Consider the following 12973-nt stretch of genomic DNA (forward strand, 5'->3'; position numbering starts at 1 on the left):
AAAGAGAGAGAAAGAGAGAGAGAGAAAGAGAGAGAGAGAAAGAGAGAGAGAGAAAGAGAGAGAGAGAAAGAGAGAGAAAGAGAGAGAGAGAAAGAGAGAGAGAAAGTGTGTGTGTGTGTGTGTGTGTGTGTGTGTTTCCACAGACGCATACATACATACACACACACACACACACATCCATACTTACATATACACACTTATCAACAGATAATGTTGATCACTAATAGCTTAACATTAATCACGTTTTTCCTTTGGTAGCAGGGTTGCAAAAGGAACAATATCCACCGTAAAATCTTGGCTCAAAACTTAGATTCAAATACTTGGTAACATAGAAATCTAAACATTAAACAAATGATTGAACTAATTAAATTTCAATAGCAAAGTTAGAGTAACACCTAGTTTTCAGCAGAGTGAACCAAGATATGTGAGTAAAGCACCCTGCACAGCAGAACTCATCAATACTAAAAGAATTCAATGTCATCTCATCAGCAACCTACTCAAATCTAATGGTTATATTCCTACTATCCATCTTAAAATTTATCTCTCTTGAGCTCTATATTCAATAATACCTTCTGTCTACCAAAATTTCCTTGCTAGAGCTGCATATCTCAGGATTCTTTCATCCCACTAATATCACTAAAATTCTTCTCTTTAAATAACAAGTATATTAAACATTATTATGAGTGGATTTGGTAGACGGAAACTGAAAGAAGCCCATCCTGTGTGTGTCCAACATCGCTTGACAACCAATGCTGGTGTGTTTACGTCCCTGTAACTTAGCGGTTCAGCAAAAAAAGGCCGCTAGAATAAGTACTAGGCTTACAAAGAATAAGTCTTGGAGTCGATTTGCTCGACTAAAGCCGGTGCTCCAGCATGGCCACAGTCAAATGACTGAAACAAGTAAAAGAGTGTAATAGGAAGAACTAATGAAAGTATAGATTCAAAAGTTTTAAGAATAGGTTATGAAAAAAATTGTTACTATCATTGTTTGAATCTTTTTCATGAAGTTTAGTGGAAAGCAAGAGACTTACCTAAAGGAGGGTCGTATATACTGCGTGAAAAATCAAAATCAGGTAGCAACCATTTCAGATAAGAACTTTTGAATTTGTCAAATAAAAATACAAAACTGGTTTCCCTCATACTTTTGTTCAACCATTCTACTTTGATAACCTGAAAGAGAGGTTAGGAAAATCTCAACCAAAGGGTGGACAAATTAACTGAATTAGATTTGTAAGAAGAATAAAAGGATTTACAAATGAGAGACAAGACAATCCTTAAATCAGAACAGAAGAGAAATTAGTAAAAAGTAAAAGAAATCAGTAAAAAAAAAAAAAAAACAGAACAGCGGGACATATATGAGGAGAAAAGGGAAATTACATTTCACTATGGAATGAAGTTTTCATACACAATGAACCAGAGTTGAATTATTATTTAACTATCAAGGAGACAGAGTATATAGCTGTGAGAAAGCATCAGTAAGTCTAACACGAAGTTAAATTCAAAATGGCTGACATTAATGAAATGAGTGAGTATCCACAGAGTGGCAAGTATGAACTCTGAGAACTGATATTTTGCATCAGAAAATTGACGGGGGAAAAAATTAAGATTTCAAGCTCCAGTCTGTAAGTAAGATAAAGAAGATACTAATCCAAACCCCATGACAGGTCTTCAACAAAAGAGTACCAAAATAATCACTACTTTATCTCAAGTACGACCAACACATACCTTTTCTATTGTTATTTCCAATCTATTTGTGGCAACTAAGATACTCAGTTATCATTAGCTTACTAATTTTAATAATTAATCATATCCTGTTTCTATGCTTCAAGAATCTACACTTTTTTTTAAAAACCTTTCAGGAATTCTAAAAACTTTACAACATGTGTAGTTTTAGTTTCTGTAATATTAAGTAGATAACATAAAAAAATGCACCTTTATTGATGATTATTTCTATTGCAGGTTATTATTTCAGAACAGCTGATACACATTCTATAGCAGGAGTAAATTGCTGGAAAATGCAATTAAATCTCTTGCCCAAGGACAATGAAAATAACTGCATAAAATGTGGACTCGTAATCCAACAAATTTAATTATTCATTTATTCAACAGCAATGAAATGTTACAGCAAGAGTCAAAAGGGACAGCAACAACACCAAGAATGTGAATAATTAACAAGGAAGTTGGTAGAGATGGGGGAACTAACAGTGTTGTGGGGAGTACTGGAGATGTTTATTCTGATTAAAAATAACAACACAATCCCAAGACCAAATGAACTCACCTCAGATACCAGATAAGCTAGAAAGGCATCCAGAAAAAATTTTGTTGTATTTTCTGGAAGTTTCTCTCCAACGGCAGGAAGAATGGGTGAAATTTCACCAGGACTGACAACTCCAAGATCATTGTTGTCTGGAATGAAATAAAATTGTAACTTTGTTATTTTTTAATAAATACAACATTGTGGTCTTGAATGGAGAGAATATTAGATTGGAGAGCATATAAGATTGGAGAGAAAAGAAAAGCCAACATGCTCTGTTGGATGTGCAATGAAAATGTGCATGAATGACAAAGTACAAATGTATTGGGAGAAAAACTGGGCATAAGAAGAGTTAAATGTAGTATGTAAAAAAGAAGGCTGTGCTGATAGACATGTAATGTGGATGGAGTTTGTGAGAAGAGTCCCAGGAAAACATGGGACAAAGTAGTGAAGGCTGACATCAGGCTCTTGAACTTCAAGGAGATGACAAAAGACTAAAATGACTGGCAATATGTGGTTTTGAAGAAGACTTCTCCAACTCAGAGAATGAAGATTTTTGAAACACAATGTGTGTGTATGTATGTGTGTATGTATGTGTGTGTGTGTGTGTATGTATGTGTGTATATATGTGTGTGTGCAGGCGTGCATACCACTGTCACACCCCTGCCCTATTTCCTCCACAAGACACTCCCACACACCCATCATCTCTCTAACTGCACTATTCTGCTGCTGTAATTAAATGTAAGCAGAACTACAGGATCCATTTTCCTTAACATAACTTACCCTGCTCTTAGTACCCACAACCATATCACTGTTATCCATCTTCCATTCTTAACACTGTCCTCTCAACTCACACTTTACAATGATTATTTTCCTGAACCATCAAATTATCTCCTCTCCATCACAATACATTTCTTTTCCTTCTTTCACAAAGTGAAATGGGGAAGTGGGGTAGACTGTGTGTAAGCCACCCACTCTTACAACCTACCCAACTACGTCATTTCCCTCTCTCCTTTTTGCCCATCCTCTCTTATATCATTATTATTTTAAAAAGTAATCAGGATTATTATTACCATTCCCCAGATTCTCACCACCCCAAACTCATTTTGCAATGTTAGTCATCTCTTCTCTTTATCTCCACCCCACCCCCACTTGTGTATCATTGGTCATCCTTCAACCACCACACCCCTCAACCCTACCCAATTTCTACAGCTGTCACCTATATTTCCCCTCTTCCTTTCCTCCTCTACTTATCACCTTCATAGTAGTCACCTTCTCACCCATTCCTTAACTCTAACCATCTTTCTCCCACCTTGCAACCTCTACTCACCTACAATGCTTGCTCCCTAGACCCAACAACACTTCTACTCACTTCATATCTTGAGGGTCCACTCTAACACTTCATCCACACAATTTCTATCTCTTTCCAGTTCCACCCCTACCATTCCCACCTTCTCTTTTATAATGAAAGTAGCTGCGTAGCTCCTCTACAACAAAAGACCTCTTCTGGTCCTTCCTTCCTCACATTAATGCTTTACTGTACAGCATAAAGCCATCCCTCTCTATTGTAGCCCCACTTAATTGAAAGGAATCTTAGTCTTGCAAACTGTTTGTCAACTTCAATAATACTGGTGCCACAAAAAAGCATCCAGTGCACACTGTGAAGTGAAGGGCATCTAGCCATAGAAACTATACCAAAAGTATTGGAGCATGATGCAGTATTTGGACCCTTCAGATCCAGTCAAACTGTCCAGCCCATGCCAGCATGGAACAGGGATATTAAATAATGAGGTGTAACAAGCTGGACATTTATACACATGGAATATAGAGACACTGTAGATTTCAGATTACAGTGCTAAACTGGTTACAGTCACAGTTATAGGTAAAGAGACAAAAATCATGAAATGACCTTCCTTCCTTGACTTCAGAATTCTTTAAAAGTGGAGGTGGGAATCATAAAATTCAACTCAGTTAATTCCAAAGTAGATGAATTAATCAAATAATCAGTACTATCAAACTGTACTCAAAATGCCAAGTAAGTCTTAGTCATCTAAGCCCTTGCATAGCATTCAAATATCAACAGTCAAGGTGTTAATAGTCATTCAATTCAATTTCAAGATATTCTCAAGCTTAAATTTATCAAAGGACCCAAGAAAGTTGAAAGCAATTATAATTTTCAGCAAAGTCTAAATTTAGAATAGTTAAGAGTTTCACAAATATCAAGTTTACAGTTTACATCAGTTTACATCAACTCTAGTGATTATCATTTCAAAACAATTATTAATTAGCAAATATCAAAACAGAGTTAGAAGGAAAAAAAGTAAGCTTACTGTCATTAAAGCCCATTCTGCTATAGACATCCTCTAAACTAGTACAACTGAGGCCAGGAACTAAGTAAAGGAAAACATTGTGGCATTCCTCGGACGCATTTTCCTGCAAAATCTGGTACCAGATGATAAACAGCCTCATGCCTTCTCGACGCAGCTGGAAAAACAACAAAAATAAACTTTACTGAATTCATTAAAAGAGAAAGAAAACTAAAGCTTAATAATATTGAATTCATTAAAAAAGGAAGAAAATTAAAAGCTTGATAAAAATTCTTTCAAACATTTTTTTCCCCAAATTCAGATATTTACAAAAATCAATGAAGTAGAAATTTTAATTACAAAATGCCCTTTCCAACATAAACAATTCAACCATGGTAAAAGATGAGTGACAGTTTATTTGAAAGTAGATTAGACTGAGATTTTCAACTAAGCAAATAGAAATTCACAAACAACATACTTTTGGCGATGTTTTAAACACTTGACATTTGAAGTTACTACTTCAACAACCTGAGCTACACAGCCACCAAACTTACATGTTATAAAAATACATTAAAAACAATTGTTGTGCTATTTCACATTACACATATGAACAAACATATTATTTCCGTTAAATACTTCTGTCAAATACACATTCTGACGTTTTTTTTGTTTTTTTTTTTACTTTATAAACTTTGATTAACTGATAAATATTGAACAATAAAAATAACACTAAAGTAAGAAACCCATGAAACTAATCTGTATCATATTTCAGGCTTCAATCTGGGTCATGTAACACCTTTCTCAGTCAAAGGTTCTTCAATCACTGTCACTACAACCAAGCACCTACTCATCAGTGGAAATTTCAGAAATCAGGATATTGCCAGTTACTCACCACATCTCACACTCACTGTCTGTTACCAGCTGCTGTGATATAACTGAACATCCAGTGATATTACTAAGCTATTCTATTTTTTTTAACTTACTTCCTTTATTCCCAAAACAATTATTGCTTTTCTCACTTCATATTCATTCAACTTCAACAGATGTTATGATGAAAACCAAGTAAATATCATCAAAACATTTAATATATCCCTCTCTTTTTTTTAAGCTGGTGAGAGTGATATGAGGGAGACTGAAGGTTATGCAACTATGTTGAAGCCTCTTCTTCAGGATATTGCCAACATAAACAACCATGGTCTATTACTGGTACTAATTTTATCAACTCAAGAGGAGTGAAAAGCAAATGTGACCATATCAGAATCTGAACTAAGAACATAAGACAAAAATAAATGTTAGAAAGAATTTAATTTGATGATTTACTATTTCTACCAACTCAAATACAAAATCAATGTCTTGAGGACGGGTTACAATTGACAGAATCCTGATACATTACTGCTACTTAACTTATAATCATTTGAATGATCAAAGGCAAAGCTGACTGATAAATTAACAGACATAAAAGGAGAAATAGAAATCAGTGAAGCAACAGAATTCATAGAACAATGTTCTAAATGCCAAACAATATTGTTTCATACTTCTATGCTCAGGGTTCAAATTCTGCCATGGTCAGTTTTATCTTTGATTCCCTCAGGGTTAATAAAATAAATATCGGGCATGTACTGGAATCAGTCCATTCAATTATACATCTGTCATACAAAGGTATAGCCTTGTACCAATGTAAGGAACCAATATTACCAAAGGAATGCATAAACAACTCAAATTACTTAACAGTTTCCAACCTACAATGTGCACCAGTTAATAAATTCCAAGCTGTTACCTTGGAATTTATTAACTAATGATAAGGTTTACAAATCTGTTTTTAATCACCAAAGAAACATATTTACAACTGTTCTGAATGTCACATCATTGTTTTGATGTCTACTTTTCCATGTTTGCATGGGTTAGGTGAGAGGCAGACTTTTCTTTTGCTGGATGTCATTCCTATTGCAAACCTCCTACTTGTAACTAAGTGAAGTAATAATTTTTCAGTCTATCTAATGACAAACAGCTTGGACATGCTTTTACACTGGACCATAAGCAAACAATACCACCAGCAAGGCCATTGTTTACAACCAGCGAACACATGTGAAGATGAGGGAAATACAAACTCAATCGCATATGTGTGCACACACAATCATCATCATGCAATGTCCCTCAGGCATGCTGGCAATGGTTGGATGGTTTAACAGGATGCAATAAGCCAGAGGACTGTACTAAGTTTCAATGTCTGCTTTGGCATGCCATTTCTTACACCAACCACTTTACAAGAGTATACTCCATTCCAGCACTAGTGAGTTTGCCAAGTAACTTGCAAAACAAAGATGATAGCTGGTCTCTTTGCTGGGTCCACATTGGGAAGATCCTCTTTCTAGCTTTACATTCTCCACATTTAGGTAATCTCTCATAGTAGTATTTCTATGCCACTGTCTTTTCAGAAGCATTAAGTGCAAGTGGACAATTTCTCAACATCTCAATTTTTTTCTAATACACAGTCTTGCAATCCAGAACACCTCACACCTTTGATCCTTCTGCAGTAGAACATTGGCAAACCTCTTACTTTCTACTACTCTCTTTTCTATGTAAACCTGATACCTAGTTTCTCTCCTGGCAATCTGTTATAATTCTTTAAAAATGATGTCTGATGTTAAAACTTCATATACATTTACAGATGTGCATACATGCATTAGACAGTGAATCAGTAGAGTAATTTGAGTGCCAGATAGAACTGCTTTACAATATTTGTTTTGAATTGTTGTACTCAAGACCAAATCCTTTCAAAGGTCAACATTGCTCTTCATTCTTCTATGGTCAATGGATACAATACCAGTCAAATACTGAGGTAGATCCTTCTCTCCCTCTGTCTCTCTAAATTAGCTACTATGGAAAGAGAAGAGTCATGAAAAACCACTTAATGTGTCTTTTTTTCCATTGCTCATAAAGAGGTTATATTTTTGCATATGAATGGATAATATGTCAGATGATTAGTGAGTAGAGGATGCTGCATTTGTAACATATAAAATAAAACATGTGGGAGAAAGAATACAAATACAATAACTAATTTTACCTTTAACCCATTCTTTGGATGAAGTAATTTTTTCATAATTCGACCTGAAAAAGACAATTTCTTATATGTAACATTAATATCATTGGACAAAAGTATAGATCTAAATAAAATAGATATATCATAGCAATAACAAAAATTTTCTCTACTGTAAAAAGAGTGGAAGAGGCAGACCCAGGAAGGCATGGGACAAGGTGGTGAAGCATGATCTTCAAATGCTGGGCCTCATGGAGGCAATGACAAGTGACCAAGACCTTTGGTGATAAGCCATGTTTGGGAAGACCCATCAAGCCAAGTGAAACCGTAGTCGTGGCCGATGCTAGTGTCATGTAACAGGCATCCATGCCGGTGGCACATAAAAAGCACCCTTTAAACATTGGGTCTCACAGAGGTGATAAGTTCCTTTGGCAATATGCCATACTTAAGAAGACTCATTAAGCCAAGTGATGTCGTAGTTGTGGCCAATGCTGATGTCACTTAACTAGCACACAAGAACCACACATTACAGTCTTGGAGTGGTTGGTTAGGAAGGGCATACAGTCATAGAAACCTTGCCAAATCAGATTGGAACCTGGTGCAGCTCTCCAGCTTACCAGTTTCAGTCAAACTGTCTAACCCATACCAGCATGGAAAGAAGACACTAAATGATGATGATTACCTAAACAGAGAATGAATTGTCCAATTTTCAAATAAAACTTAATACACACACATGCACACAATGGCCACACTCAAATGACTGAAACAAGTAAAAGAGTAAAGAGTATACCAAGTTTTAAATATTAGTGTACTACTCAGACACAAAGAGCACAATTCATAATTGCAATTTATTCTTAAACAAGAATGCTAACTATATGGCTAATTATTTGCAAATTATTTTGCTAAATTAACAATGTCACATAACACTACTACAACAACAATAACCAAAATTCAATAAGTTATTCTAACTAGAGCAAACACACATCGCACATCAATTTCTTTAAGAAACCAAAGTTACAGAACACTGACTGAATCCAGAACAGTGAATGCAAGACATCTATACTACATAGAAACAGTTAAACAAACATACGAGAGAGCCGTTATGCTCTTGATTTGCAAGAAATAATCACGTCTCTCTTAAATCACACCCAAACATCTAAAAAAGCATCTCACTGACCAGAAAAACTACTAAAACATACTGAAGTGTTAAAACTCTTTATAAAAACTATTGCAAAGAGCTCATCAATTGGTTGAAAATTGTTTTATTACAACTTACCAATATTGTGAAACATCCATTTTTTGTGAATCTTCTCAGGTAAAAGAACTAGAATTTTCTACAAATGAAAAAAAAAAACATAAGTAACCCACAGATTATATTAAACCAAGAACATACTTCAACAAGATACACACCAAAGAGTATGTGTAAATAAATATATTATGTATGTATGTACATATTATATATATATTCAAATATGAATTAGAAGCAGCCCAAGTTATACAAACAAAATCGAATACACATACACAAGGTATGGGTGTTGTTAGTGCATGGGTCAGCTGCAGTTTTTAGTGATAAGAGAATATATTTTGTATGCGCCAGGTGAAAACAAACACCTGAAAGTAAATCAGTGTCAAACAAGACAACTCACATCAGATCCTTTCTCCGAGAGACATACATCAATGTTTTGTCATTGTTTTGACTTAATGATATTTGGCATTGATAAATCAAAACAATGATGAAACATCGATTTCTGTCACTCCGAGAAATTTTCTGTGCAGCTTCATTCAAGTTCTATCAATTAACTAGTTTCACTTTGAAACAAACTAATGGACAGACCCTGAATGAAGCTGCACTGAAAATTATGCCCAGTTGCATGTGCAACTGCCCATACTCTGAGCAGTGGAAACACATGTAGGTTGTAATAACCATAAAAATATGTTGTATGAAATTGTAAAATAAAGGAAATAAATTTTGGTGATGAACAAGTCACCATATTCTACATTATTACTATTGCTTATATATACACACACACACATATATACATATATACACATATGTATGTATATGTATATATATATATATGTAAAGTAGTGTACATTTAATACACATTAGAGATGCCCATAAAGGGCATCTAACCCACTAGAAAGAGCAGCCAAGGCTCTGCACCACAAAAAAGGGATAATTTCGAAATTATCCCTTTTTTGCGGCGCAGAGCCTTGGCTGCTCTTTCTAGCGGGTTAGATGCCCTTTATGGGCATCTCTAAAGTGTATTAAATGTACAGTACTTTACATGAATAATATATAGTCTGTTGACTAATTTTCTTCTTGCTACACCACTGGTAGTAATGAAATTTCTTAATTTTTAGCTACCCTTAGACTTATTATTTATTATATATATATATATATATATATATATATACACACACACACATACACACACATACACACACACACACACACACACACACACAATACCTGACATATGTAAACATACCTTATGTATGCATGAATGTATCTAATAAAGTAAAAAAAATACTGTTCAAGTTAATTTCTTTCGCATTGCTTGAAGTTTCATACCAGAGACATGTGATGCATGCCTCTCTAACACAAAGCTTCACTTGATGGAGAAGTAGTCAATAATAACAAATCAACCACCAACTACACTAACAAAGCTACTATGTATTCTAGAAGTGCCCTCATCTTAAAGTCTGATTACTGGGGGTAGGAGGAAATTCAAAGTTTAACTTCAAAACTGCTTTATTCTCCCAGACAGCTAAATATATAGTCCCAAATCAATGCTCAGTATAACACCACAGCATCCACCAATCAGTGAAGATATTTGACAAGTGCCTGGGAAGAATGTTGTGTGTTCTATTTGTGCAGTCATTGATGACTGTTTGCTTCAGTCAGCAGTACCATGATAAGTAACTGAAGACATGGCTATAGGTCAGATCCGGCAGAGATAGCTTTGGTGATCTTTTAGTTGATCTTCTGGCGCAACATTCCTTTTTGTATTAAATAGTGTTATCAAAACATGCTATCCCACAAAATACAGGTTATGGCAATTAAAATATTAAGGACTATCTCCAAAGATTGGCTCAATTGTAATACAAGTATGCTGAGCAGCTTACACAGGGACTAACCTATTGATTTATGTTGAATCTGAAACACATTAAGACACGAGTTTTCAAACTGTGGTCTGTGGACCACAGGGGGTCCGCAAGGACAAGACAGGAGGTCCGTAGACAGCAAATGCTTTTTATGGGCAATTTGATTTTATATATGTTTTTTAATCGAAATCTTTTAATTGACAATAAACCTATTTGTTAAATACTGTTAAATAAATAAATATAAAAATATGTTATTTTAAGCAAATGTTTATGTATAAATTTCATAAGCGTTTATAAGGGGGTCCCTAAGGTAAAGCCTGAAATATAAAGGGGTCCGCAAGTCAAAAAGTTTGAAAACCCCTGCATTAAGACTCTTAAAACATGTGATTGTCATCATTTAAAACAATAGGAATACTGTTTGGCATAAAACTTGGCTATTTTGTTAAGAGGTTAAACAGCATACATAAAAGCTCCCTTGTTCTCTTGTTGAGTCATATCAAAAATTTTTGCTTATATGACAGAAATATTGAAAGTGGATAACTGTTTAGAGATGGGAGACAAATGTTTAGCTATGGCTTCAGAAAATGAAAATAGAAATTAAAGCAAGGACACAGGCATAGCTGAGTGGTAAGAAGTTTGTTTCTCAACCACATAGTTCCAAGTTAAGTCCAACTGTGTGGCACCTTGGGCAAGTGTCTTCTACTGTAGCCTTACAAGTGGATTTGGTAGATGGAAACTGAAATAAGTGCCATCATGTGTGTGTGTGTGTGTGTGTGCGTGTGTGTGTGTGTCCCCACCCCACCCCATCATAACTTGTCAACTGATGTTGGTGTGTTTACATCCCCGTAACTTAGCAGTTCAGTAAAACAGACTGCTAGAATTAGTACTAGGCTTACAAAGAATAAGTCCTGGGGTCCGATTTGTTCAACTAAAAAAAACTCTTTAAGGTTTGCTCCAGCATGGTTGCAGTCAAAATGACTGAAACAAGAATTAAAAAAAAAAAAAAAGTAAAGCATTCAAAGTCTGAAATACTAACCTCAAAAATCTGGAGAATAGCTTCAAGTTCTTCTCGATGAGACTTACTGGCTGTTACAAAGATAGAAATATAATAAAGAAATTGATTTTCTGAACTGTATTTTATGCACATGAGATTAACAATATATGTTATATTAAGCATTTCATTTTTTTTCTTTTCTTACTGTATGCTTGTGAACAAGTTTAATATAAGCTACCTTAAGAAAATTGAATTGAAACAGATTAAAAAGAAAGCAATTATCAAAATGAGATCAATGTGTAAGTTTACAAACCTCTTTGCTTCAATTCAGTCTCAACATTGACAAAGACATCGTAAAATATATAGTATATATGTGAGAAATTCTCTTCAAAGAAGCCTTTCTGTTCTTGGATGTCATAATAGTCTGAAATGTATATTAAAAAAAATAAATCTTTTTTAAAATGAAAATTTTTTTCTATATACTGCTGTCAAAGGGATATTATTGAAAGAGCAGAAACAGTACTGAAATTAAGAATCATTATCATCATCATCATCATGAAAGAGTAACAAGAAGAATTCGAAAGTGAAAAGTAAGAGTCTCTCTAATTCTGGTATTTGCTGTATGAAACTATATCAAGAACGACTTGGATTTTCATCATTTTTGGTAAAAGTCGTTAGTGCTGTGAATCGTACTGACTGGCAAGGTAAGAGAAGCTACTTAAATATAGAAAGAGAATACTGAACTAGATAAGGACTTCAAGGCCTATAAGTCTTGGATCAGATGATTCAATTTCTTCCTAGGTTGACTAGGCTTTCAATTACATTTTACTGTATTTCTCCACCACCTCCATTCTCCCATCCAAGTAAAGAGGACATACAGGGGTTGGACAAAATAGTGGAAACAACTAGTATCATAATTATGAAATATCTATAAAACTGTCAAAAGCTTGTTTATTTTTCATTTCGAGTGTGGCCGTTTTCGTGCGGGTGACACGTAAAAGCACCCACTACACTCTCTGAGTGGTTGGCGTTAGGAAGGGCATCCAGCTGTAGAAACTCTGCCAAATTAGATTGGAGCCTGGTGTTGCCATCCGGTTTCACCAGTCCTCAGTCAAATCGTCCAACCCATGCTAGCATGGAAAGCGGACGTTAAACGATGATGATGATGATGTTGCTTAATGTTTTGCTAAAATTGCTGTTTCTTTTCAGATATCATTAGAAAAAGGTAATTAAAATTCATTAAAATAACAGATCTATTGGACTTTCAAAGAGAT

General features: G+C 34.8%; 1 protein-coding gene across 1 annotated transcript in view; it reads right to left on the bottom strand.

Annotated features, from left to right (window-relative positions):
• The window catches only part of LOC106883134 (ral GTPase-activating protein subunit alpha-1), a 294566-nt gene that overhangs the window by 243386 nt on the left and 38207 nt on the right, over nucleotides 1-12973 (bottom strand). Inside the window, exons 2-8 of the mRNA XM_052971984.1 lie at nucleotides 12013-12123; nucleotides 11742-11791; nucleotides 8874-8931; nucleotides 7625-7668; nucleotides 4585-4738; nucleotides 2279-2406; nucleotides 1032-1170 (exon numbers count right to left, since the gene is read on the bottom strand). Of these exons, the coding sequence (XP_052827944.1) occupies nucleotides 1032-1170; nucleotides 2279-2406; nucleotides 4585-4738; nucleotides 7625-7668; nucleotides 8874-8931; nucleotides 11742-11791; nucleotides 12013-12123 (684 nt within the window). The remainder of the gene's footprint in view (nucleotides 1-1031; nucleotides 1171-2278; nucleotides 2407-4584; nucleotides 4739-7624; nucleotides 7669-8873; nucleotides 8932-11741; nucleotides 11792-12012; nucleotides 12124-12973) is intronic.

Source organism: Octopus bimaculoides, chromosome 11, assembly GCF_001194135.2.
Source record: "Octopus bimaculoides isolate UCB-OBI-ISO-001 chromosome 11, ASM119413v2, whole genome shotgun sequence".
Lineage (NCBI taxonomy): Eukaryota > Metazoa > Mollusca > Cephalopoda > Octopoda > Octopodidae > Octopus > Octopus bimaculoides.